Source organism: Diorhabda carinulata, chromosome 12, assembly GCF_026250575.1.
Source record: "Diorhabda carinulata isolate Delta chromosome 12, icDioCari1.1, whole genome shotgun sequence".
NCBI classification, from domain to species: domain Eukaryota; kingdom Metazoa; phylum Arthropoda; class Insecta; order Coleoptera; family Chrysomelidae; genus Diorhabda; species Diorhabda carinulata.
In genome coordinates, this window is record NC_079471.1 from 2,474,889 (window position 1) to 2,500,469 (window position 25,581).

Sequence of the window (25,581 nt, forward strand, 5' to 3'; positions counted from 1 at the left end):
CCTACTATAGAACCAAACAAAATTTCAATGTCAAAATATTTTATTACTCAAAAAAAAAAACGTTTCTTCTTGCTCTACACAGCTTTTATTACCTCTTCGTTGGAGGAAAATTTACGATGTTTTAAACTTGTTTTCAGTTGAGGAAAGAGATGATAGTCTAACGGAACCAAATCTGGTGAATTCAAACTCTAAATCACGAATTTTTTGCATTGCAACATGAGATTTGTGTGCAGAGGCGTTGTCCTGCATAAACAAAACACCTTTGGATAGTTTTCCGCGTCTTTTATCTTTAATTTTTCCCGTTGTAATGTCGATTAGTAATCTCCAGTTATTTTCCTACCCTTATCCAGAAAATCAACCACGATTACTCTTGGCAATCCCAAAAAAACTGAAGCAAGAACTTTTCCAGCAGATTTTTGGACACGAAACTTCTCAGGTCTTGGAGAACCAAAGTGTCGCCATTCCATCGATTGTGGCTTTGTTTCTGGATCGTAGAAATGTACCCAAGTCTCATCCATAGTAACCATTCGGTTTAAGAAGTCTACATCGTTTTCAAATCGAGCACAGATCGAACGCGATGGTCATTATTCAACGGTCATTATCTTCAATGAAGAATTTACCTCTTTTGAAGCTCGCAGTCCAATTTTTCACGGTCGCATACGAAGGACATTGATCACCAAGGGTATTAAGCATAACTTCGTAAATCTGCTTACCTCTTAATCCTTTTAAATACAGGTTCTTGATGATGGATCCATACTCCAATTTTTCAATTTTCACAATTACGTTGCGCATATTTTTTCCTTTAATTGCGTAACTTTGTTTTACTATTTTGACGTCAAAATTTACACTTACACTTCTAATAATTTATTGTTCGTTGTTATGGTAACGCAATCTTTTGTTTATAGATTGAACTGGTCTAAGCTAACTAGATATCAATACATCCTCGTATTGTAAAAAAGTTGGGGAGTATTTTGAGATGCTCTTGGACAAAAATAAGAAGTCTTTGGCTCCCGATTATGATTGTACAACGTGCGTGGAATATTAGTGTCTTTAAATTTGGAAAAACGACTATTTGGCGAGAGACCATTTCAAAGATTCTTATTTTTGTAGCATTAAAGTATACGGTTTAAACGCTAAAAATAGGGATAAATGGCAGTATCCAGTTGGTTTTTCAACGTCTACTGCAGTCCTCACCTGACTCTTCAATGCCTGCAACTCTTAGAATACCAAGCTCATCACAAAAAAATTTTTAAGGTAAGTAAAATGAACCAAATTGTGTTAGATAATCTCCTAAGAGATATAAATCTTTCTAAACAAGTTTCCGAATTATTATCAAGTCTGAAAGAAGAACAATCGCTTTCCTCAGACACTGAAAAAAGTATATCGTGAAGCAGATAAAAAATTACGGCGTTATTTTGTAGCAAAAAAGTTGTTACACTAAGTTTCCCTGTTCCGTATATCTTTGGTACAGTGGAGCTAAACAAAAGGGTTGGGCAAGAAGAAACTGGCCCTTAAGGGACAAAATTATCCTTCCGCCATTACGTATAAAACTGGGCAACTGGGCAACATGAAGTATATCAAAAAATTCTTCAGTTCACTATGGAAAGAATTATGCCGGTATTTTTGATGGCACTTATGCTACAATTGAAAAATATGGGGTGCTAAAACTCCCCATAGTCACGTGGACAAGTTTTTCAAATTCAATGTGAAAAAAATTGATAATTTTCTATATAAAAAAAAATGGATAAATATCTTGTGATAATAACGGAACTGTTTACATACGACAGACATCTGAATATCTATAAAATAGAATATGAAGTCATCAGTACAATGAAAAAGCAGAAAACATACAGTTTGAACGAGGCTGTTCTACTTAAGAAGACCACCATCGCAGTGGTTGACCTAATGAGGTGAAGACGTCCAGAAATGTTGAAGAAAACCCTTAAATGCGAATTTATTGCAAAGTTTGAGCGAAGAAATCAAGCAGTTAAGAAGAAAGCGTTGCTTCATCAAGATAATGCACCCGATCATATTCCAATAGACAAAATAAATGAATTAAAGTTTGAATTGCTACTTCATGCACCCTATTCGCCAGATTTAACCCTCTCGGATTATTTTCTGTTGCTAGACTTGAAAAAAAATTGGTATTTTGAGGAGCTTGACGATTTTTATTATAAAAAGAGTTTGGTACATCGCTGGGAAAATGAAAAATGTATTAAGGAAAAAGCAATATGTATAATTCAATATAAAATAATGAATTTAACTACTTAATTCATATACTTAGATTCGAAACGACAGATATTTTTATGAAGGTCGAAACGTCTAACATTACATATATAAGAAATGGAAAATTGAAGAAATTTCCAGAGATGTATCGCGAAATCAATTTCTTTGAGCAAATCTCCTTTTTGGCTGTAGTTTTCGATGTTTGTTTTACAATTTCTAGGTTAAATTTTGTATAAAATGGGATCCGAAACGTAGAATTTCCGTCAAAACTTTGTTCAAAATAAAATTACACCAAGTTTTATGGTTTAAAACCTAAAGGTCTTCGGCCAAACTATATTTTACTTAAAATCCTAAATTAAAATGCCTTTAGTCATAAAGTCATGTTTTCAAAATTCAAATAAATGAATTTTAATTTTGATATTGTATACAATTTGTTTGGAATATCGTTCAATATAACATTTATTGAATTACAACTAATATCTGATTTTATGTAAATAAAAAATTTTTTAAAACTAATTTCTCCATCTTACTAATTCCCGAAATGGAATGTAATTTATCAATTCTAATAAAAATACAATAAAACTTTGTGTATGTATTTAAATAAAAGCAAATAAATCGGCGAAACATTTTTTTTTAAACTTCATTTTATATGTAAATTTTTAGTTTAGATTAATATTTATAATAAAATAATAAACTTCTAATTGTTTATAAAACTCACCTGCGCAAATCTACAAAGCACGTCAGAATAGACAATTACAACATGTCTGTTCGGATTTCAAGGAGTGTTTGAGCACGTTATCCTGTTGCCTGGACTTCCGAGGAGAACAACGCTTCAGGATAAACTGAGCGCAGCTTTTTACCTTATTTGAATTGGATTCTCGAGTTTCATTGTGATTTTTAGTTATGTATCCTTTCAGATCGAGTATTTTCAAAATTGATTATAATAAATTGTATTTTTCGAAATGAAAAACAGTGAATATTGATCGATAAAAAGGTGATGAAAAAACTTTTGTTTGTTTGTATGTAAAAAAGTTTTTCACTACGAAACTGTTTTTTTTAAGCCTAAAAAGGTAATACCGATGTATATCAAAATTCCTAAACCCCTTGTTTAGTTAAAAAAAGTATAAACTAATTGTGATGCTGTCTATATAGGGCAGACATCTCAGTATTTAGAAAATAGACTAAGAGGTCATCAATACGATAAAAAACCAATCACTAAATATCAAAAAAAAAACATAAATTCAATTATAAAGATTAAAAAATTCTTGAAACGAGAATTTTTGGAAATTTTCAGCTCTTTTTTGTAAATCTTAATACAACTACGAATAATTTGACTAATAGCTGCTGCGTATTTTTTAGTTTGAATATTAAACTTTGAAGTTGATAGATTCATCATATTTTTCGAAAGATATTACAAATTTATCCGCAATTCTTATCTAATTGATTCTCAGACGATCAATACATAAGTATTTGAAAGCTCGGAATATATTAGAGCTAGTACACTTTGGTGTTTAATTTCGCCACAATCCCACAACGTAAACGCTCTTTTATATAGATATTCGATCTATATTTATATCTAGATCTAGATTTATATCGATTCGATCTCAATTTTATGTCAATATATTAGAGTTAGTACACTTTGGTGTTCAATTTTGCTACAATCCCACAACGTAAACGCTCTTTTATATAGATATTCGATCTAGGTAGCATGGAATTGTAAGTAGCCTTCACGAAATATTAAATTATCGAGGCTATTTTACATTGAAAAACTCATTTGGAAAAAAGGTTCATATAAAGTGTTTTATTCAGAAAAACTCGTTATGAATATTGTAAATCAGGTTAATTTTATTGAAAATACTATTTTATAATGACATAAATACAAAATACATAAAAACATTTTATTTTTTTTTTTTGAATTCGATATTGTAATTAAAAGTGAGAAAGTATTCGAAATTTCAATTCAATAACTTTGATTAGAAAATTCCATTTAAATAAACCAAATAAATTAAAAAAAGGGTGGTAATAAAAACCATATTAAAGGGTTATTGAATTGTAAGAAAGTGTATCTTTGAATACAAATGGAAGAAAAATATACAATACAAAGTATAAATATGTTTTCCCTATAAATCCTCAAAATTAGTCATTATTTAAATGTGAATTCCAGATATTTTTGCATATCCCATTGAAAAATTAAACAAAATATGAAAATAAGAAATGTTCAAAATCTCTAAGTTATACCGGGACTTGATTAAAAAAAATTCGGGAATAACTAGATGACGTGACATAAAAAACAACCCGTAACTTTTGCAGGGACAATCTGTACAAACTAAAAGTAGCAAAAATGAATTTTCAAATAGATTTTTAACGAAAAGTTACTCTTTGTTCAACTCGATCAAATTTATGGTTTAGGAGATATGTGGATTTTTAGATCGTTGTACATGTCAAGGAAACCGTTCGCTATAAAGAGACATTCTGAAGAAAATTATCATAAATTTTTTTTTGGTAAATAGTTATTGAATTGAAAGAAAGTGTATCTTTGAATACAAATGTAAGAAAAATATACAATACAAAGTATAAATATGTTTTCCCTATAAATCCTCAAAATTAGTCATTATTTAAATCTGAATTCCAGATATTTTTGCATATCCCATTGAAAAATTAAACAAAATATGAAAATAAGAAATGTTCAAAATCTCTAAGTTATACCGGGACTTGATTAAAAAAAATTCGGGAATAACTAGATGACGTGACATAAAAAACAACCCGTAACTTTTGCAGGGACAATCTGTACAAACTAAAAGTAGCAAAAATGAATTTTCAAATAGATTTTTAACGAAAAGTTACTCTTTGTTCAACTCGATCAAATTTATGGTTTAGGAGATATGTGGATTTTTAGATCGTTGTACATATCAAGGAAACCGTTCGCTATAAAGAGACATTCTGAAGAAAATTATCATAAATTTTTTTTTGGTAAATAGTTATTGAATTGAAAGAAAGTGTATCTTTGAATACAAATGTAAGAAAAATATACAATACAAAGTATAAATATGTTTTCTCTATAAATCCTCAAAATTAGTCATTATTTAAATGTGAATTCCAGATATATAAGTTACACCGGGACTTGATTGAAAAAAATTCGGGAATAACTAGATGACGTGACATAAAAAACAACCCGTAACTTTTGCAGGGACAATCTGTACAAACTAAAAGTAGCAAAAATGAATTTTCAAATCGATTTTTAACAAAAAGTTACTCTTTGTTCAACTCGATAAAATTTATGGTTTAAGAGATATGTGGATTTTTAGATCGTTCGCCATAAAGAGACATTCTGAAGAAAATTATCATAAATTTTTTTTGAATTACGTATTGTCATTAAAAGAAACTATTCGAAGTTTCAATTTAATAACTTGATTAAACTTTGGTAGATATGTGATTAGAAAATTCCATTTAAACAAACTAACCAAATAAATTAAATAAAGGGTGGTAATAAAAACCATATTAAAGGGTTATTAAATTGAAAGAAAGTGTATGTTTGAATACAAATGTAAGAAAAATATACAATACAAAGTATAAGTATGTTTTCTCTATAAATCATTATTTAAATATATTTTAAAAAGTATAAATCTTACTTATTAGGTATTGGTTTCAAACTAACCCATTTGAGAGTCGTTTGAAATGCTCTGAGATTGGTAAACACTATTTTTATCACACGAATTTTTGTTTATTTTGACGTACTCTCATAAACAATATATAATAATGTTTTTCCAATCAAGATAATATTATTTGCTATACCAATTATTTGAATCGAAGCGAAGGATTGTTATTTTTGTTTCTAAACTTGTTTTCGTCCGCGTCAAAGCCACTAAATCGAACAAAAACTTGTTCTAAGTCAGCACGATAAGGTCTCTGAAGATACTCACCTAAGTTATCATCTTGAAAAGAATCTCAAATATTGACTAAAATGAGTTGAACGATTTGAAATAAAAATTTACTTTTCTAAAGAGGGTGATTTAGTTTATTGTTTTATTTATTTACAAAAAAAACCCGCACTAACCGTATAAGATTATTATATTAGAATACTTTGATTACTTTTAAAAAATTCAACAGTTGATCTTCAAATACTTTTTTTACCACCGTGGCATTTAAAGATGTACCTCGAGATGCAAAATATTTTTATATCTTAAAGAGGAATTCCTAGAATTCAGCGAGGCAAAGATTAAGAGCTTTAAAGAAAAACTCAATGGCGAGGAAGAAGACGGCGCTGAAAAGAAAAAAGAAAAATGACTAACAAAACCAGAAGTTCCACTAGGAGTCCAGGAATGCTAGCAGAAGCCGAATATAATTAAATCATAAGCATTTATTCTATTTTGAAGAACAATATTTGTAAATGTAGCCAAAAATATTTGTCACAATAATTCTTGAAGCGTCAATTTTTTTGTCATTCCAAGTTTGTAATTACTAATAACTATAATTTAACATAAAAATAATCGAGAAAATTCCACAAATTAATAACAATAAAGTTTTTAATTGAGCGATATCACAAAATTTAGGTTTTCACTTTAAACTTTCTGCTTGTATTCGTAAATTAATACAATCGTCTTTTTTCTTGATATCAAACTTCACTGCATCACATTTTTGTATTGATTTGACAGGTTTAGCTGGTGGTATTGGTTTTTTCAAACCTCCTAATAAATTTCTAGGTATGGAATCAGCATAAACGTAATCATATTTCAAAGTTTCTGGATTCGAATCTTGTTTTCCTGACGTACACACTTCAGGCTCGATAAACTTTGGCGTTTCATAAAGATGTGATTCGAAGTATTCTACTTCTTCAACTGTATTTCTTCTTCTCTTATATACATATAAAATAATTGTTGCCATGATAATAATTAGCAAAGAAATACACGCTGCTGTTATAATATATGTTACATAAGTTGATTGTTGTTTCGGTTTTGCAGTGAAGAAATTGAAATGAGTTATGTAGAAGAATCCTTCACAACCATAATAGTAATTGGAAGAAGAATGATAAGATTCTGTAGAAACGTTAGTTACAAAAAGGACAGATTGATTTGTAGACCACAAGTTATCTCTTAAGCGATGTTGAAGTTCAAGTGCGTAACGGGAGTTTTCGTTTTCGAATATGATTGATATCTTAGAATCGTTCATTCTAGATTCTCTGGCGAATCCTTTGTAGCAACTTTGTAAAGAATCTAGTTGAGTATCCCAAATATAAAGTAAACTCAGACGGCGTGAAAAGTAAAATCCTGTAGAATAGTTTGACGATTTTAATAATTCGTAGTATGAAGAACAGAAATTATCTATTTTATTTATGGATATTTTGAAAGTATGTTTATGCAATATGATTGGACGTAGCACGTTCATGATCGATTTAGTGAGAATCAGACCTGCTTCTTTTTTAAAAGTACAATAAATAACATCGCAAAAACCAATAGTCGAAGTTGAATTTAGGAATGTTGTATGTATGTCAATACCAGCTTTATTCAAAAGATACGGTTCGGCATTAATCGTTAAAATAGTCCATTCTCCCGAATTTTCACTATTCACCAATATCACTAATAATAATTTGATACTCACACAAGCAAACTTAATCATTTTGATAATAATGATTCGTGTTTTACGTTTAAGTAATCGATTCTGTTATCATTCGCAGAGGTTTGTACTTCCTTCTACTTATTTTGCAACCGATTTTGCGTTGCGTTTTGGAAAATACCAAATATTTATAATAACGTCAAATACACTAAATTTACTATCTTTCTAATGAAAGGAAGTGGTTAGTCATTATTTAAATGTAAAAATTTTTGCATATTTCATTGATAAATTACAGTAATTATGAAAATAAGAAATGTTCAAAATCTCTAAGTTATACCGGGACTTGATTGAAAAAAATTTGGGGACAACTAGATGACGTGACATAAAAAACAACCCGTAACTTTTGCAGGGACAATCTGTACAATCTAAAGATAGCAAAAATGAATTTTCGAATCGATTTTTAACGAAAAGTTACTCTTTGTTTAATTCGATAAAATTTATGGTTTAGGAGATATGGGGATTTTTAAATCGTTGTACTTGCCATAAAAAGACATTCTGAAAAAAATTACCATAAATTACAATTATTTATTGTAACACAATCAAACGTTTCTAATTGAACTGCACACTGTCGAACGTCGCACATACGTAGATTTCTAGGAATTAGTCGAAATTCCAATAATCGACTTACCAGTCGAAACTTGATTGTCGCACGTGAAAGTTCTTGACGCCCTTTTCGTATATCATTTTCTTCGGTGAATATTTTATGTGTCGTGTCATATTTGCTTGTTTAAGTGACGGATACCAATAATACAGGTAAGCCTTTATTAAATTAATATGAAATTGTATTAAATATATTGTCAATAAATGACTTAATCAGCCGTCAATAATATCTACCCTTTTTTAGAAATGTTTTTTCTTTATTTTTCAATTTCAATCGAAAAAAAACTTTACTTCCGCACCCTTCCGAGTTACATTTTTGATTTCATTATATAGAATAAAGTCTTGTAAAGAAAACTGCTTAAAATCAGCTGCTAGTTTTTGCTAGTTTTAAAAATAAAAGAGTTTGAAAAAATAGGAAAAAATCGGATAATTCATATTGGGTTGATTATCTAATTTTATGTGTTGTTTTCAAATATATATTTATATGAATTACATCGATAATTATTAATATATTTAATAAATACAAATTGCACATGCTCATACATATAATACATGAATTATAACGTACCTTGCAACCACGTGTTTGTTAGATTTTCCGGCAATATCATCTACACCTCTTTCTGCCATAGTTATTTGAAAATACTTTCAGTTCACTTTAGCGGAACACAATGATAAAAAAGTCGGTTAAAATTTTTATAATTATGCATTTATAAATTTTCTAATTTGTTTTTTTATATTTTTTGACTAGGAAAAAATCTAAACCTCCAAAAACTCCAGCCGAGAGACAGCGAGCTTACAGATTAAAAAAAATTAATGAAGGAAGCCCCAAATAATCTGGCAATCAACCAATCTTTATCAAGTTAAATAAACTCTTTTTGCGTCTGGCTAGACTATCGAACTTAAGGAGTAAACTCCAGTCGTGCTTCGGAGCTGACACACACACACACAATTTTTTTCAACATAGTTTTAAAATTTCTATGGTTGACGGAAAGGTCTGCAATGCAGCTACATACACCAAATCGACCAGCAGATGTTATTTATGTGGAGCTACGTGAAAAGATTTTAATGATTTAACAAAAAAAAAAATGATGTATGCCCTGAAGCTCCTTAGCATATAAATTGCCCGTGAAAAAATATCGCGAGAGACGAACCGAAGACGAAAAAAATCTAGAAAAGCAGAAGAAACTTGATATTCACCAAAGATTTAGAGAGGAGACAGGTCTCTTAGTCGATATGCCAAAAAGTAACTTCGGAAACACAAACGATGGAAATACCAGCAGAAGATTCTTCGAGAACCCTGAATTGGCTGCAGAAATCCCTGGGATAAGTTATGACTTGATTATTAGATTAAAAGTGATATTAGAAGCCATATCAAGCGCCCTATGACTCCAACGATGCATAAGGTCTTCAATAATAGAAAATTCGTTGTTGCCGATAGGGCAACTTTCGGAAGAAGCTGCCGAGGCCCGCAATAAACATTTTAGGTCTTATCGAAAGAAACTTTGCTCACAAGTTTTCGAGGGAAGAATGCAACTTAGATATTTATCATAGGTTACTATTAACATCCGACCCATTTATTAGTTCCATGAGAAAGACCAAAAAAAAACGCTTCAAAATTATTTTTGCCTGAGACAATGCAGCTATTAATACGTGCTGAGCCAAACCGACCAATGGAAATTAGTCTCCAATGTATGATTGATTATTTTTAGTGATTATCCATTTAGCTTATGTAACTTTAATATTGTATAACGAATGTAAAGATCCTTTTAATAATATAATTTATTTACTTACTTATTAGAACAAAATAAACTTTGTTTTATTTGATAAAACATACCTGAAAGTATTACTAAAACGTAGACAGCTGTTCCTCCTTGGGGAAAGCCGTGAGTATGTCATATGTATTTTCAATATAATATCAAAAAACACTTTGAAATCAACTACGATCTCGAATAAAATATTTTTTGATGAAAAATCACAAGTAGGTGCGCCTAACCACCGTGCACCAACAAATAATTTCGATAAGTTATTCCAAACACAGAATTCCATATGGCGCCCCATTTTTTAATTCAAAATTGACATTTTGAGCTTGTACCAACTCCAGGCAATAAAAATGATCTTTTTTAATAAACCCCGATGACTTTTTTACCACCGTTGCTTTCAAAACTCGACATTTTATAAAAGATATACCAAAAGATGCCAATGGATTTTTATATCTTGAAGAGGAACTCCCCAAATTCAACGAGACAATCTTTCTAGATCAAATGATAAGAGAGAAAAGCTAAAGAAAAACTAAATGGTCAGGAGAAACATTCATACAAAATTCTTCGAACTCGGAAGAACATTCCAAGGTTCTGCCTCATAGCGTCATAACCTATAATTTGAATTTGAGACATGTTTCCGGGTTTTCCATTAATGTTTACACACTGTATACTACTATTAATCTATTTAGAGCGGGTATTTTTTATTAGGACACCGCGTATGAATAGCAAATAACAAAAGTATGTTCGAGCCTATTCAACACCTCAATTATCGATTTGAAAATTAATTTCTAAATGGACATATAACTAATCTATTTTGCTAGTATCGGGAAACGATTTTTCAAATAACAGATTATAGATAACGGGAAGTTTAGTATGAAGAAAAAACTAGCACATAGAAAATAAAAATTATTATTGTATTAATACAATTAGAGCTCGCGCAAACTTAAACTGATATTAATACTTCAGTTTTCGAGTTGTCCTTCATGAAGATGGTCCCGGAAGTACCTTACTTGACCTAGAGATGGCGGTAGTTGCTTGAAAAAGTACACAATTGATACAGCATATGTTTTAAGACGTCACGATGTTTATTATTTGTTTGGCAACCTTGTAAGTTTGATTTCCCTGCAAAGATTCCAAAAATTTCGTGTATTTGGCTCATCATGCAAAACACTAGAAATATTGAGGGCGTCATACTTGTTATCCGTCTTCCAAAACAATGGAGAACGAAGAGAAAGATATATTACAGTTAATATTAAAGATGGAGGGAACTCCATTGGAGGGAACTGGCAGTCCACCTCCCAGGAACTGATACAGAGAAAGCTGCCAAACTAACAGATCATGAGATCTTAAAAATGGATAAGAAGAAGAAGAAAGATGGAGAAAGAGCACCGGTGTATCAGTGTCTTTCTCTTTTTACTCGTTTTTAAAGTTTTGCTGTTTCCACCATTACCTGACGATGTTCGTTGTCTCTTCATCAGCAATTTAGACCCACTGGAACTAACAAGCTTCCATACTTTGATCTTTATATCTTTAATATTAGTTATATGCATTTTACACACTGTATGTAAAGTCACTATTCTATTTTACATAGCCTATCAACACTAAACCCAATAAACTTCCCGTTGGGGTGGTAAATACCCTTTGGTCTCTAGGTCATAGTAAGGGAGTTCGGTCACGGAAGTGGGTGGTGAAAATATGGAAACATATATTTCTAACACATGAGAACTTGTGTGTTTAACTATTATAATCGATTTAGAATGTTCTAGACAGATCTAAAATTTTCTGGAATGATTTTGAAGGTTATAAATCAAGTGCAAAATATTGTAATCGATTTAGAATATTCTATAAATTTCCCGAATGATCTGGAAAGTTCTAAAACGAATGCAATGTTCGAGAGCGTTCTAGAAACTTCTGAAATGATCTAGAAACTTCTAAAATGAGTGTAATTTATTATGGTCGATTTATAATGTTCTAGAACGTTCCAGAAATTTCTAAAATGATCTAGAAACTTCTAAAATGAGTGTAATTTATTATAGTCGATTTATAATGCTCTAGAACGTTCCAGAAATTTCTAAAATGATCTAGAAACTTCTAAAATGAGTGCCATCTATTATGATCGATTTAGAATGTTCGAGAACGTTCTAGAAATTTCTAAAATGATCTAGAAACTTCTAAAATGAGTGTAATTTATTATAGTCGATTTATAATGTTCTAGAACGTTCCAGAAATTTCTAAAATGATCTAGAAACTTCTAAAATGAGTGTAATTTATTATAGTCGATTTATAATGTTCTAGAACGTTCCAGAAATTTCTAAAATGATCTAGAAACTTCTAAAATGAGTGCCATCTATTATGATCGATTTAGAATGTTCGAGAACGTTCTAGAAATTTCTAAAATGATCTAGAAACTTCTAAAATGAGTGCCATCTATTATGATCGATTTAGAATGTTCGAGAACGTTCTAGAAATTTCTAAAATGATCTAGAAACTTCTAAAATGAGTGTAATTTATTATAGTCGATTTATAATGTTCTAGAACGTTCCAGAAATTTCTAAAATGATCTAGAAACTTCTAAAATGAGTGTAATTTATTATAGTCGATTTATAATGTTCTAGAACGTTCCAGAAATTTCTAAAATGATCTAGAAACTTCTAAAATGAGTGTAATTTATTATAGTCGATTTATAATGTTCTAGAACGTTCCAGAAATTTCTAAAATGATCTAGAAACTTCTAAAATGAGTGCCATCTATTATGATCGATTTAGAATGTTCGAGAACGTTCTAGAAATTTCTAAAATGATCTAGAAACTTCTAAAATGAGTGTAATTTATTATGGTCGATTTATAATGTTCGAGAACGTTCTAGAAATTTCTAAAATGATCTAGAAACTTCTAAAATGAGTGTAATTTATTATGGTCGATTTATAATGTTCTAGAACGTTCCCGAAATTTCTAAAATGATCTAGAAACTTCTAAAATGAGTGTAATTTATTATAGTCGATTTATAATGTTCTAGAACGTTCCAGAAATTTCTAAAATGATCTAGAAACTTCTAAAATGAGTGCCATCTATTATGATCGATTTAGAATGTTCGAGAACGTTCTAGAAATTTCTAAAATGATCTAGAAACTTCTAAAATGAGTGTAATTTATTATGGTCGATTTATAATGTTCTAGAACGTTCCCGAAATTTCTAAAATGATCTAGAAACTTCTAAAATGAGTGTAATTTATTATAGTCGATTTATAATGTTCTAGAACGTTCCAGAAATTTCTAAAATGATCTAGAAACTTCTAAAATGAGTGCCATCTATTATGATCGATTTAGAATGTTCGAGAACGTTCTAGAAATTTCTAAAATGATCTAGAAACTTCTAAAATGAGTGTAATTTATTATGGTCGATTTATAATGTTCTAGAACGTTCTAGAAATTTCTAAAATGATCTAGAAACTTCTAAAATGAGTGTAATTTATTATAGTCGATTTATAATGTTCTAGAACGTTCCAGAAATTTCTAAAATGATCTAGAAACTTCTAAAATGAGTGCCATCTATTATGATCGATTTAGAATGTTCGAGAACGTTCTAGAAATTTCTAAAATGATCTAGAAACTTCTAAAATGAGTGTAATTTATTATAGTCGATTTATAATGTTCTAGAACGTTCCAGAAATTTCTAAAATGATCTAGAAACTTCTAAAATGAGTGTAATTTATTATAGTCGATTTATAATGTTCTAGAACGTTCCAGAAATTTCTAAAATGATCTAGAAACTTCTAAAATGAGTGTAATTTATTATAGTCGATTTATAATGTTCTAGAACGTTCCAGAAATTTCTAAAATGATCTAGAAACTTCTAAAATGAGTGCCATCTATTATGATCGATTTAGAATGTTCGAGAACGTTCTAGAAATTTCTAAATTGATCTAGAAACTTCTAAAATGAGTGTAATTTATTATGAGCTACTTAGAATGCTCGAGAACGTTCTAGAAATTTCTAAAATGATCTAGAAACTACTAAAATGTTCTAAAAATTTCTTCTTTTTATTTACTGTATATGGCGTTTTTTGGGTTGATAATTTATTTCGTTTTAGTTTTTGTGGATATTGTAAGTGCTCGAATTCTTGTAACCACATTATTTTTAATGAATAAGGTGACAGAAAAGCAATTTAAACCTTAGTAATGACCATTATTATTAACGCTTTATGACCTCTCATAAAGGAAGTTCGAATACGTAAGGCGCCATTGGGTAGCATAAAAGTTTCGGATCATTTAACGTTCCCACCTTGTAAGTTATCCAGATATCGTTGAATAAGTCGAATATATTACAGGGTGGTCAAGTTATAACTGCAGGTGAAATATAAAATTCTTATTTATATTTCATTTGAATCGATTTCATGTAGACTATTCGTTTTGTGAGAAATTGAAATGTAACTTTTCTAAAAAAATGTTTTTTAATTTTCAATAGTCAATTTTACTTCTGCATAGATATTCTAGCCAAATGAAGAGGAAACATTTTTTGTAGAGCTTTTTCTGAGCTTCATTTTTTACTTGAATCTTTTTTCTCTAAAATCACTATTTTTTGAGATATTTAATAATATTGTTTTAACTTTAAAGGGGGCTGAGGAGCAAACGAAACTTTTTCGGAGAAAATCTTTTTAAAAATTATCTTTTTCGATAGAGGACAAGCTTTGACAAAAATTTCGGCAAAATCGACGGGTTTGTTTTTTTAGAACCACACCTTTTTTTTAATTTTTTCTGCCGAGATATTTTGAGTCATAATTACCAAAAGAATAGGTTAACTCAAAAAACTTACGAAATATTTTTTGTAGAGCTTTTTCTGAGCTTCATTTTTTACTTGAAACTTTGTTCTCTAAAATCAATATTTTCTGAGATACTTAATAATATTTTTATAACTTTGAAGGTGGCTGGGGTGCAAACGAAACTTTTTCGGAAAAAATCTTTTTAAAAATTATCTTTTTCGATAGAGGACAAGCTTTGACAAAAATTTCGGCAAAATCGACGGGTTTGTTTTATTAGAACCACATCTTTTTTTTAAATTTTTTCTGCGGAAATATTTTGAGTCATAATAGCCAAAAGAATAGGTTAACTCAAAAAACTTACGAAACATTTTTTGTAGAGCTTTTCCTGAGCTTCATTTTTTACTCGAAACTTTTTTCTCTAAAATCAATATTTTCTGAGATATTTAATAATAATTTTATAACTTTAAAGGGGGCTGGGGAGCAAACGAAACTTTTTCGGAAAAAAATCCTTTTAGAGATTATCTTCTTCAACGAAGGACAAGCTTTGACAAAAATTTCGGCAAAATCGACGGGTTTGTTTTTTTAGAACCACACCTTTTTTTTAAATTTTTTCTGCGGAAATATTTTGAGTCATAATAGCCAAAAGAATAGGTTAACTCAAAAAACTTACGAAACATTTTTTGTAGAGCTTTTCCTGAGCTTCATTTTTTACTCGAAACTTTTTTCTCTAAAATCAATATTTTCTGAGATATTTAATAATAATTTTATAACTTTAAAGGGGGCTGGGGAGCAAACGAAACTTTTTCGGAAAAAAATCCTTTTAGAGATTATCTTCTTCAACGAAGGACAAGCTTTGACAAAAATTTCGGCAAAATCGACGGGTTTGTTTTTTTAGAACCACACCTTTTTTTTAAATTTTTTCTGCGGAAATATTTTGAGTCATAATAGCCAAAAGAATAGGTTAACTCAAAAAACTTACGAAACATTTTTTGTAGAGCTTTTCCTGAGCTTTATTTTTTACTTGAAACTTTGTTCTCTAAAATCAATATTTTCTGAGATACTTAATAATATTTTTATAACTTTGAAGGTGGCTGGGGTGCAAACGAAACTTTTTCGGAAAAAATCCTTTTAGAAATTATCTTCTTCGACGAAGGACAAGCTTTGACAAAAATTTCGGCAAAATCGACGGATTTGTTTTTTTAGAACCACACCTTTTTTTTAAATTTTTTCTACGGAAATATTTTCAGTCATAATAGCCAAAAGAATAGGTTAACTCAAAAAACTTACGAAACATTTTTTGTAGAGCTTTTTCTGAGCTTCATTTTTTACTTGAAACTTTTTTCTCTAAAATCAATATTTTCTGAGATATTTAATAATATTGTTATAGCTTTAAAGGGGGCTGGGGTACTAACGAGTTTTTCGGTAAAACTCCTTCAAGAGATTATCAATTGAGGACGAGTTTTGGCGAAAATTTCAGCAAAATGGGGGACTTCACCTTTTGATAATCACAACGTTTTTATTTTATGAATTACGATTTAAGAATGCGAATTTTAACTTAACTTAACCTGAAAATTTTTTTACAGTCTGTACAGATTATTCAAATTATGTCACCAAATTGTTTTTTTTTTCAAATTGTTTGTTTTTGTATATATAATTTTCAAAAAAAGTATTACGTTCTCCGAAAAAACATGGTTTGGTATAGTTTTCGGAGACAAATCTGTGAATTTATGGTTTTGCGTTGAAATTTTTATTTTTATCGTAAATGTGCCGAAAGAATAAATTAAATAAAATAGAAAAAATTAATGAAAATACCAATTATTTATGTCCAAAACTAGGGTGAACTCCACTAATCTTAACATAAAATATTTTTTATTGATTTGGGCAATAACTTATATAGAAAATTCAGAAATTTGGGGACCTATTTCTCGTACTATGGTAAGGAATAACCGCGAAATATTGTTTATAAAATGTAGGTCATGTTTTTACATTTTTATTTTTAAGATAACGAGGTTGGTACAGTTAACCTTATTTTACACAACTTTGAAACTACAAGGACAGACATAGTATTACGTGTTCTAGTTAAAATTCGAAAAAAGTAACGTTGCTTTCTCAAATTGAATTCAGACGAATAAATTTTTATTTTATACCAATAATATAATCACTTCCGTTGTCAGTAACACGCAAAATTTCAATGAAAATCCAATTTTGAGTAAAATATATCGGGATACAATCATTCCAATTTCTCGATGCTAACTAGACTTTCGGTATTGTTCGAAGACGTAGAAGAAAAAGTTAAAGAGGTCGGATTCATCATCAATGAAAGTAAAAAGCAGTATATCATCGCTTCAGCAGATAAACCTTCCAACACAGAAGATCTTGTAATAGAAAATAGCAGTAAAAATCTTTCTTGTATAACAACCGTTCAAAATCCTCAAGCTGGATTTAGGACATTTAGTACTATGAAAATCTGGATCTTCTTCTAAATTGCACCAAGAAAATGCAGACTACAACAAAGTACGACAAAGAAAGGTTAAGAAGAGAAGTTATCAGATAAGTAGATGAATAGAGAAACCGATATAACTTTGACTTAATCGAGATCTTAACCAAACCAACAGGTTGTTTCATAAAAGCTTGAAACTCCTAAACTGTTTGAATTTCTCGAATGGCGGTGAACCTAAGGAAAGATACAACCGATGAGATTGTTGTTTTGTTCATCTCTTCTGATGATAGAGTCCAACAACTTGTCCTTGTTACCTTACATTGTTGTCAGCACATTCGAGGCGTTTTTCCTCGGAATCAGTATCCGAGGGACCCAATTTAGGGTTTTTGCGTCAGGAATACGTTCACGGACAGTGATATTCCGATTTTAGAGCAGCTCATTGTTGCACTTCTTTACGATCAAATCAGAATTCAGCCTAGTAACTTCCCTCGAGGCTGTAGCTAATTGGGAACCTTGCAACCCTTGTACTTTTGTATAAATCGAAAAGTTTACAAATTGTTTAATTATTTAGAGGTGAACCAGTCACGATAACCTTGAAATGTCTTTGACTTAATTCACAATTAATTTTTTTATCTTTTCAGTTTAGAATTTACGAGCTTGATTTGTTCTGAAATCGAGGTTAGCTATAATTAAAACACGTTTAATTTTTTTCTCAATTTATATATATATTTATGAATTTTTTATATAACTATCACACGGTACGTCTTTGCTAGTACACGAGGCGAAAGCCATCAAATGTGCTATCACATTTTGCTCCACGACACCGGTGAACAAATGGGCCCAAGGTCCACGGGTAAATATCCCAACATCGTCGGCTCCGTGTGTTTCTTTTGCCAAAGGTGCTACGGCCGGCCAGGCGAAATTAATATCACCTGATATATTTTAAAATAACATTATTAATAATTAGCGTGAATATACAATGTACGATATGTAAAAACTTGGTCAAAAAGAGTATAAATGAAGTTGTTGTTGCGCACGATTGGAGTAGAGTGATTTTGGGAACGCGGGAAAAAATCGGCCGTTGGAGAGAGCAGATCTCTTGTACTTAAACTCTTATCTAAGCGCCTCGTCATGGAGAATCATGGGGCGTTTAATGGAGCAGCGATACGCGTTCAAATTTTGCGTAAAACTCGATAAAACGGGCAAAGAAACTCATGATATGATTAAGGAATCCTCTGGTGATGCTGCCATAGCTAGATCGGGTGTTTTTTATTGTCATAAGTTGTTCCGAGGAGGACGCTCTTCGACCAACAAGACCAACGAAATTTTAATTCAGCATTCTTCAAACCCAAGTGATTTGGTAACGGAAGTGTTGTCAAATGAATGAAAGACAATCTTCCAGGATTTTCTTGACTCTATCAGACTTTTTTCTATAATAAAATCGACGCTGAAGCATCACGACTCAATAGATGAGACTGAACATTGAAGACCTGAACAGAATTCCGGTGTAAGAGTTTCTGAGATAGATATCGAAGGCGGTTACTTTGAAAATTTCTAATCGTTTATACTAAACTATATGAATGTCATACCTAAATCCTCCGGCGTAGGTACAATTCTCTTCTTATTCTTTTTCGTAGGTTTATATCCTGGTCCATTCGCGTAAGATAAAATTGTATAGAGGTCGTCGTCGTTGGCTACACCTCCATATCCAAACACGTCACTTCCTCTTTTCGCGTAACCGGCGTAACTCATAGTATGAGCGTGGTCTGCAGTAACCACAATCAAAGTATCTCGTTCGTTAGTTAATTCAACTGCCTTTTGAACGGCCTTAGCAAATTCTGCTGTTTCATCGAGAGCTTTATGTGGGGTAGTTTCATGGTGAGCTTTATCGATTTTTCCACCTTCCACGAAAAGAAAATAACCTTCGGGACCTTTTTGTAGTACTTTGATGGCCGCTTCGGTCATTTCTTCTAGAGATGGATCAGTTTTGTTGTCTCGTTCCAGATTGTACGCCATGTGATTGGAATCGAATAAACCTAAAGCATATTTGATAGACTTTTCGTTGTATGATTGAGAAATGTATTACCTAATACGAAGTCTGTGTCATTTTTCAGATTGAGTAACTGATCTTTATTCCAAACATATTCATATTTAGCTCCCGCCTTGTCTTTCTGTTTACCCCATTCGCGAATTAAATCCAAATGATCGCACCTCTCGCCTCTCTTTCCCTCTTCGTCTCTATCGTAAGCTGGTATAAATTTCTTTCTACCTCCTCCGAGAATGACGTTGAGGTTTTTACCAGTGGCTTCAAAAATTAATTGGTGGGCTATATCTTGGCATTCCTTGGGATTTTCGTGCGAATCTAAAACGTCGCTATCACTTTCCCAATGTCTGTAAGCTGTATGCGCGAAAACTCCTGAAAACAAACACAATCAACAACGTGTAATAAATTTAAATTAACGATATGGTAACTTTTGACATTCTTAATATTGTTATAAACAACCTTTTGTGACATAGAAGCTATTTGAACTACGTAAATATGATGTACGTTCCGTAATTTTCTTTGGTTTTTTTTTTATTTGGAACGTACGAAATTGAATTCCGCCTTTGGCTTTACTAAATTGATATTTTCACTACAAAAATCTCATAAATTTTCGAAGGAAACTTAATCAAGACTTTTCATCGGCGTTGGTGAAACTTTTATGTTGTTGCTCCGGTTCATTCGAGCCAGAAAAAATTATTCTGCAATAAAGTTCAAATAATAGCATATAAACACATCCTGCTGATAATACTAACAAAAAAAAAAGGAATATTTTATAGTACAATTTGTATTGATGTAGAAGTTTAGTCCTTTCGGTATTTCATTCTTTAGAACTAAAGATGTTGAAGCGGACGGTTCGCGGATGTTTCGATTTTCCTGATGGAATATCGCAGAACTCGAATAAGGGTTGAAAAATTTTTGTGCTACTTCTATTTTTTTATATGTTTCCTTCTGCTACGTTGGCAGTTTCCACCAACACGGTTGCCGAAGAAAGCCTTAACCCATGTCCGGTATATTCTTCGGGATTTTTCAATTTCGGTTTCGAGGTAGCACTGATTGTATGGCATCCAGCTTGTTGTCGATGAAACAAATAATCTTCTGCTGTTCATATTTTTAGGTCTTACATCTGCAATTTACGATAAGGTATGCAGGGCCCTCATTGGGAATGATGAAAATTCGTGGCATGATTTTTTCCATCTGACAAAATCAGAACATCGTCTGAACTCAAACGTTAAGAACTCTAAAATCAATTTTGTATAAAAATGTAGTTACTTTCTTTGCCATTAGGACCGAGGACTTTTTTGGTAGCCTTGACGCTTCAAAACGCAATCGTTTTTGGATTATTGGTGTTACCAACAATTTCTTTTATATCTAAACAATTCATTAGCAATGAGAACTGTAACGTGGAAGGTTTCATATTGGTTTTTTTCGAAAAAATAAACTAGAAGTTACAGACTTTTTGAGATCACGCAATTCCATAAAAAATTGCCTGGAATATTTGGATTTTCTTCTGAGTGCATGCATTTTTTAAAACTAAGGTGAATAATATAGACAGAAAATAAAACAATGAAAATAAAATGTTCTAAATTTAATCCTTATCCTTTTTAAGTTGTTTTCAGATAAGTAAAATAAAAAATATCGTTCACTACACGTCCGGAAATGAATTGTTCGCCTCACACGATAATTTGTTTGATTCTATTTTTAATTGTTAATATTTTCGAAGTTTAAGACAAGGGAATTTTTTGTAAGCGTTTACTTTTTCGTTAATATAAATACTGTGGATTATTTCGGACCCGTTGATTGCTTTTCCATTTGAAAAGTATTTGAATTATAGTCGTTTTTTTGAATATTTCAGTCTGTAACCACTTGTCAAATCTATGGTATTTTTTATCAAAATTTTGCTGACAACTTTGTCAAGCGAATTGCTTGCCCCCAGTTTTAACAATTTTACTAGATATCTAAGAAAATATTGATTTTGGAAAAGCTTCACAAAAAATGTTATGAACGTTTTCTAAGTTAACCTATTCTTTTGAGGTTAAATTTCACCAACATAACCTAATATTCTAAAAGAACAAATGTATTCAACCTTTTTTCGTAGAGCTTTTTATGAGATTCATGGTTTTTTATTAGTAAAATTGCTGAGGGTAAAACAAAGGTTGATCTAATCGGAACTAAAGAAAAGATTGATTCTGGAAAAGCTTCACAAAAAATGTTATGAACGTTTTCTAAGTTAACCTATTCTTTTGAGGTTAAATTTCACCAACATAACCTAATATTCTAAAAGAACAAATGTATTCAACCTTTTTTCGTAGAGCTTTTTATGAGATTCATGGTTTTTCATTAGTAAAATTGCTGAGGGTAAAACAAAGGTTGATCTAATCGGAACTAAAGAAAAGATTGATTCTGGAAAAGCTTCACAAAAAATGTTATGAACGTTTTCTAAGTTAACCTATTCTTTTGAGGTTAAATTTCACCAACATAACCTAATATTCTAAAAGAACAAATGTATTCAACCTTTTTTCGTAGAGCTTTTTATGAAATTCATGGTTTTTTATTAGTAAAATTGCTGAGGTTAAAACAAAGGTTGATCTAATCGGAACTAAAGAAAAGATTGATTCTGGAAAAGCTTCACAAAAAATGTTATGAACGTTTTCTAAGTTAACCTATTCTTTTGAGGTTAAATTTCACTAACATAACCTAATATTCTAAAAGAACAAATGTATTCAACCTTTTTTCGTAGAGCTTTTTATGAGATTCATGGTTTTTTATTAGTAAAATTGCTGAGGGTAAAACAAAGGTTGATCTAATCGGAACTAAAGAAAAGATTGATTCTGGAAAAGCTTCACAAAAAATGTTATGAACGTTTTCTAAGTTAACCTATTCTTTTGAGGTTAAATTTCACCAACATAACCTAATATTCTAAAAGAACAAATGTATTCAACCTTTTTTCGTAGAGCTTTTTATGAGATTCATGGTTTTTTATTAGTAAAATTGCTGAGGGTAAAACAAAGGTTGATCTAATCGGAACTAAAGAAAAGATTGATTCTGGAAAAGCTTCACAAAAAATGTTATGAACGTTTTCTAAGTTAACCTATTCTTTTGAGGTTAAATTTCACCAACATAACCTAATATTCTAAAAGAACAAATGTATTCAACCTTTTTTCGTAGAGCTTTTTATGAAATTCATGGTTTTTTATTAGTAAAATTGCTGAGGGTAAAACAAAGGTTGATCTATTCGGAACTAAACTTATATTATCTAATGTAGTAGTACCTGCAGGTGAAGCATGGGTTACTCTAGTCGTTGTAACCAACCCCGTTCTTTTTCCATTCAACTGAAATAGCCTAGCAATAGAATCTACTTGGTTTTCCGGATTTTTCATGGCCGAGCAGTTTTTTCTTGATACGGCCGCCGAAACACCGATCGTCGCTTTATTGGCTTTAACTCCTCCTAAGTATGCAGTCGCTGAACACGCTGAATCTGCAGTTTGGTGATCAACACAGTAAGTCTGCGTTGAAAATGTTGAAAATCGTTAAATACCGTAGTTTTCAATCAATAAGATTATCAAAATTAAATGTTATTTCAATTGCACGATGAAAAACTTGATGTATAGGTATCCAAACTGCAAAAACTGAGCTTATAGAAACTGTGAACATTATGGGAGATAAACAAACTTCATTTTAATATTGAACTAATGTTTGGACTGCGTGTTATTGCGATGCTAATTGAGTTTCAAGAAAATACAGACACATATATTAATTTTTTTTTCATTTACTTCACATTATTAACAAAAAAAAACTAGTCCATATCTGTTAATGACATTTTTTTGTGCCAAAAATGATGCAACGATTAGCATTACTAATAAACGTGTCCGAGAAAAATCTAGAGAAGTAAGTTAATTGTAATATTTTGGATTTTATGATAATTTTATGGGAAACTCGGACAAAAACAAAGGTTTGGATGGATTCGATGGTTCACTAGATTTTGAGATGCCCAAAGATGAAGTTTGATGATAAGTTAGCAAAAAAGTAGTTTTGATTCTTCTTCTCCTGTATCAAATACTATTCAATAAACGAAAAGAATGTAATAAATTGAGTTTTTTAACGAAACCCAAAACTGAAAGACATTTTTTCTTTTGTAAAACTGGCACTTGGTCATGATATGCTCCAATTATGACTTTATGTTAATCTCTAACCTCACAATATGATTATCGTCTTGCTTCTTGACTTTTTTGTGGTGAAACTCGTGCATGTTCCTCCGTACCCGACTGTCTATTGCGTTTAATCTATGTATACATAATGAAAATAGTTTTTTATACGACGCTATCTGAAGTTGTTCGTTCTGTATTCATTTACATACTGAAAGTTGCGTTTTGAGTGTTCCATGTAGTGAAAGTGACAGTTCCGTACTGCAAAACGCTTTCGGGACGTTCTGGAGTAGACATTTAACTTCTTTAAATGTGACCCAGCCACTTCAATGTTGACAGTTGACAGTTTCACTTCGATGATTTTGCATAATCTTAAAGTTTTGTCTAAATGAATGTATAACAATAAATGATGATGATCTACAAATTGTATCGAAATCACAAACACATCTATAGAGATTTCATTAACATCTAGTATAGATATACATATTCCATCTGCATCCAATCCAATAAATATTAATAATTGTCCTTGGCATATAAATAACTATTTTCATCTTTTTTCTGCGAAGAATTAATGACAGATGTTGGTTATTATTCATAGGTTAAGAAAAGTAGCGAAATTAATATTTTTTAGGTTAGAAAAGTGATGAAACGATTAATAATATGATTTTAATTTTTTTTATAAACCTAAAAATGTGAAAAAAATGGAAACAAATAACACGAAAATTTAAATAATTCATGAAAATTGTTTGATTTGTGATATTGAATGTAATTTTTCCCAAATTGTTCGTTTTCGTATGTATTCTTCGAAAAAAATTTTGAAGTACAATTTACAGGGAACTATGAGAGAATTTATGGTTTTTGGATTTTTATTTGATTGAAAAAAAAAATGTTGAGATTCTGATTGTCAAATATATGTCTCATTTTTACCTTAAATTCGCAAAAAAAATGAACAAAATGATGAAACAATTATTGAAAATATTAATATTTGATTGTTTATGATCAAAAATAGGATGTATCCCTGTCCAAACGTGTTAAATGAAAAATATTTACCTTGGAAAAACCTGCATAAGGAAACTTTTCGAATGACAGCTGTTTTTCTTCACCTCCAATATACACTCTGGTGGCAGATATTGTTGGAATGGACATGCCATCTCCAAGGAAGAGGATTACATTTTTTGCTAAATCTGTACAAATTGAATGAAATGATTTCAAAAAATTCAATTAACGTAACCAATCGCGTGAATTTTTGATATTTTTTTTAGCAACAAACAACAAAGTTTTCATAAAAATTCTCAAAATTTCATGAGCTCGTATCCAACTTTTTAATAAACATAATGCATTTAAATAATTGTTTAACAAAATAATCATAAATAATAATAATAATAATAGATTTATAGTAGTTTTTTCTATTATTCTGAACTTATTCTTTTGTGAAAATAAGACAAAAAAAATAAAAGGATGTGAATGACAAACAAATAAAATTTAAATTGAATTACTTCGATTCAATTTCCTCAGAAGCTTTTCTTTTACGGTTGAAACAGCTTGTTGATTCCAATGAAGCTTCTTTTTTTCCGATTCGATCTCAGCCGGTGGCCGTTTTCGTAAAGTGTACGTAAAAGGAAATTCGTTATCCTCGAAACCGATTCTACTCTGCCCTTCATCTATAAACATTGAAATAATATTAGTTCAACGTTTTATTATTAATTTCAATGCGAATATTTATTATAACGGACCTTTATTAGTTTTCATTTCATACGATTTATTTTGTTTCAAGTCAAGGTTAAGTTCAAGAATCTTTCTTCTAAATCTTAGTTATTCGGTATAAGTAGGCTCCTGTTTTTAAAGTTGAACAAAAAGTATACTTAATCCCTCCTCAGTTGCCAATAATGCTGCCAATAATGTTGAATAATTGTTTAATTTTTAAAATAACATCCCTTTGAATCGTTTGCTAGTCCTGCATATACAACAAACTTTCTGGTATCCTACGGGATTTAGACGAATT

At 30.7% G+C, this 25,581-nt stretch overlaps 2 protein-coding genes across 3 annotated transcripts in view; both read right to left on the reverse strand.

Moving 5' to 3' along the window:
* LOC130899931 (receptor-type guanylate cyclase gcy-8) overlaps positions 1–3,045 on the reverse strand; it is a 32,282-nt gene extending 29,237 nt beyond the window's left edge. For both annotated transcript variants that reach the window (XM_057810127.1, XM_057810128.1), the window contains exon 1: positions 2,945–3,045. The gene's annotated coding sequence lies outside the window, so the exon portion shown is untranslated. The remainder of the gene's footprint in view (positions 1–2,944) is intronic.
* A 15,047-nt stretch (positions 3,046–18,092) lies between these two features.
* LOC130900250 (uncharacterized) overlaps positions 18,093–25,581 on the reverse strand; it is a 136,170-nt gene continuing 128,681 nt past the window's right edge. The window contains exons 11-16 of the mRNA XM_057810755.1: positions 25,076–25,240; positions 24,630–24,763; positions 22,706–22,940; positions 19,480–19,809; positions 18,983–19,429; positions 18,093–18,325 (exon numbers count right to left, since the gene is read on the reverse strand). Of these exons, the coding sequence (XP_057666738.1) occupies positions 18,123–18,325; positions 18,983–19,429; positions 19,480–19,809; positions 22,706–22,940; positions 24,630–24,763; positions 25,076–25,240 (1,514 nt within the window). The 3' untranslated portion in view covers positions 18,093–18,122. The remainder of the gene's footprint in view (positions 18,326–18,982; positions 19,430–19,479; positions 19,810–22,705; positions 22,941–24,629; positions 24,764–25,075; positions 25,241–25,581) is intronic.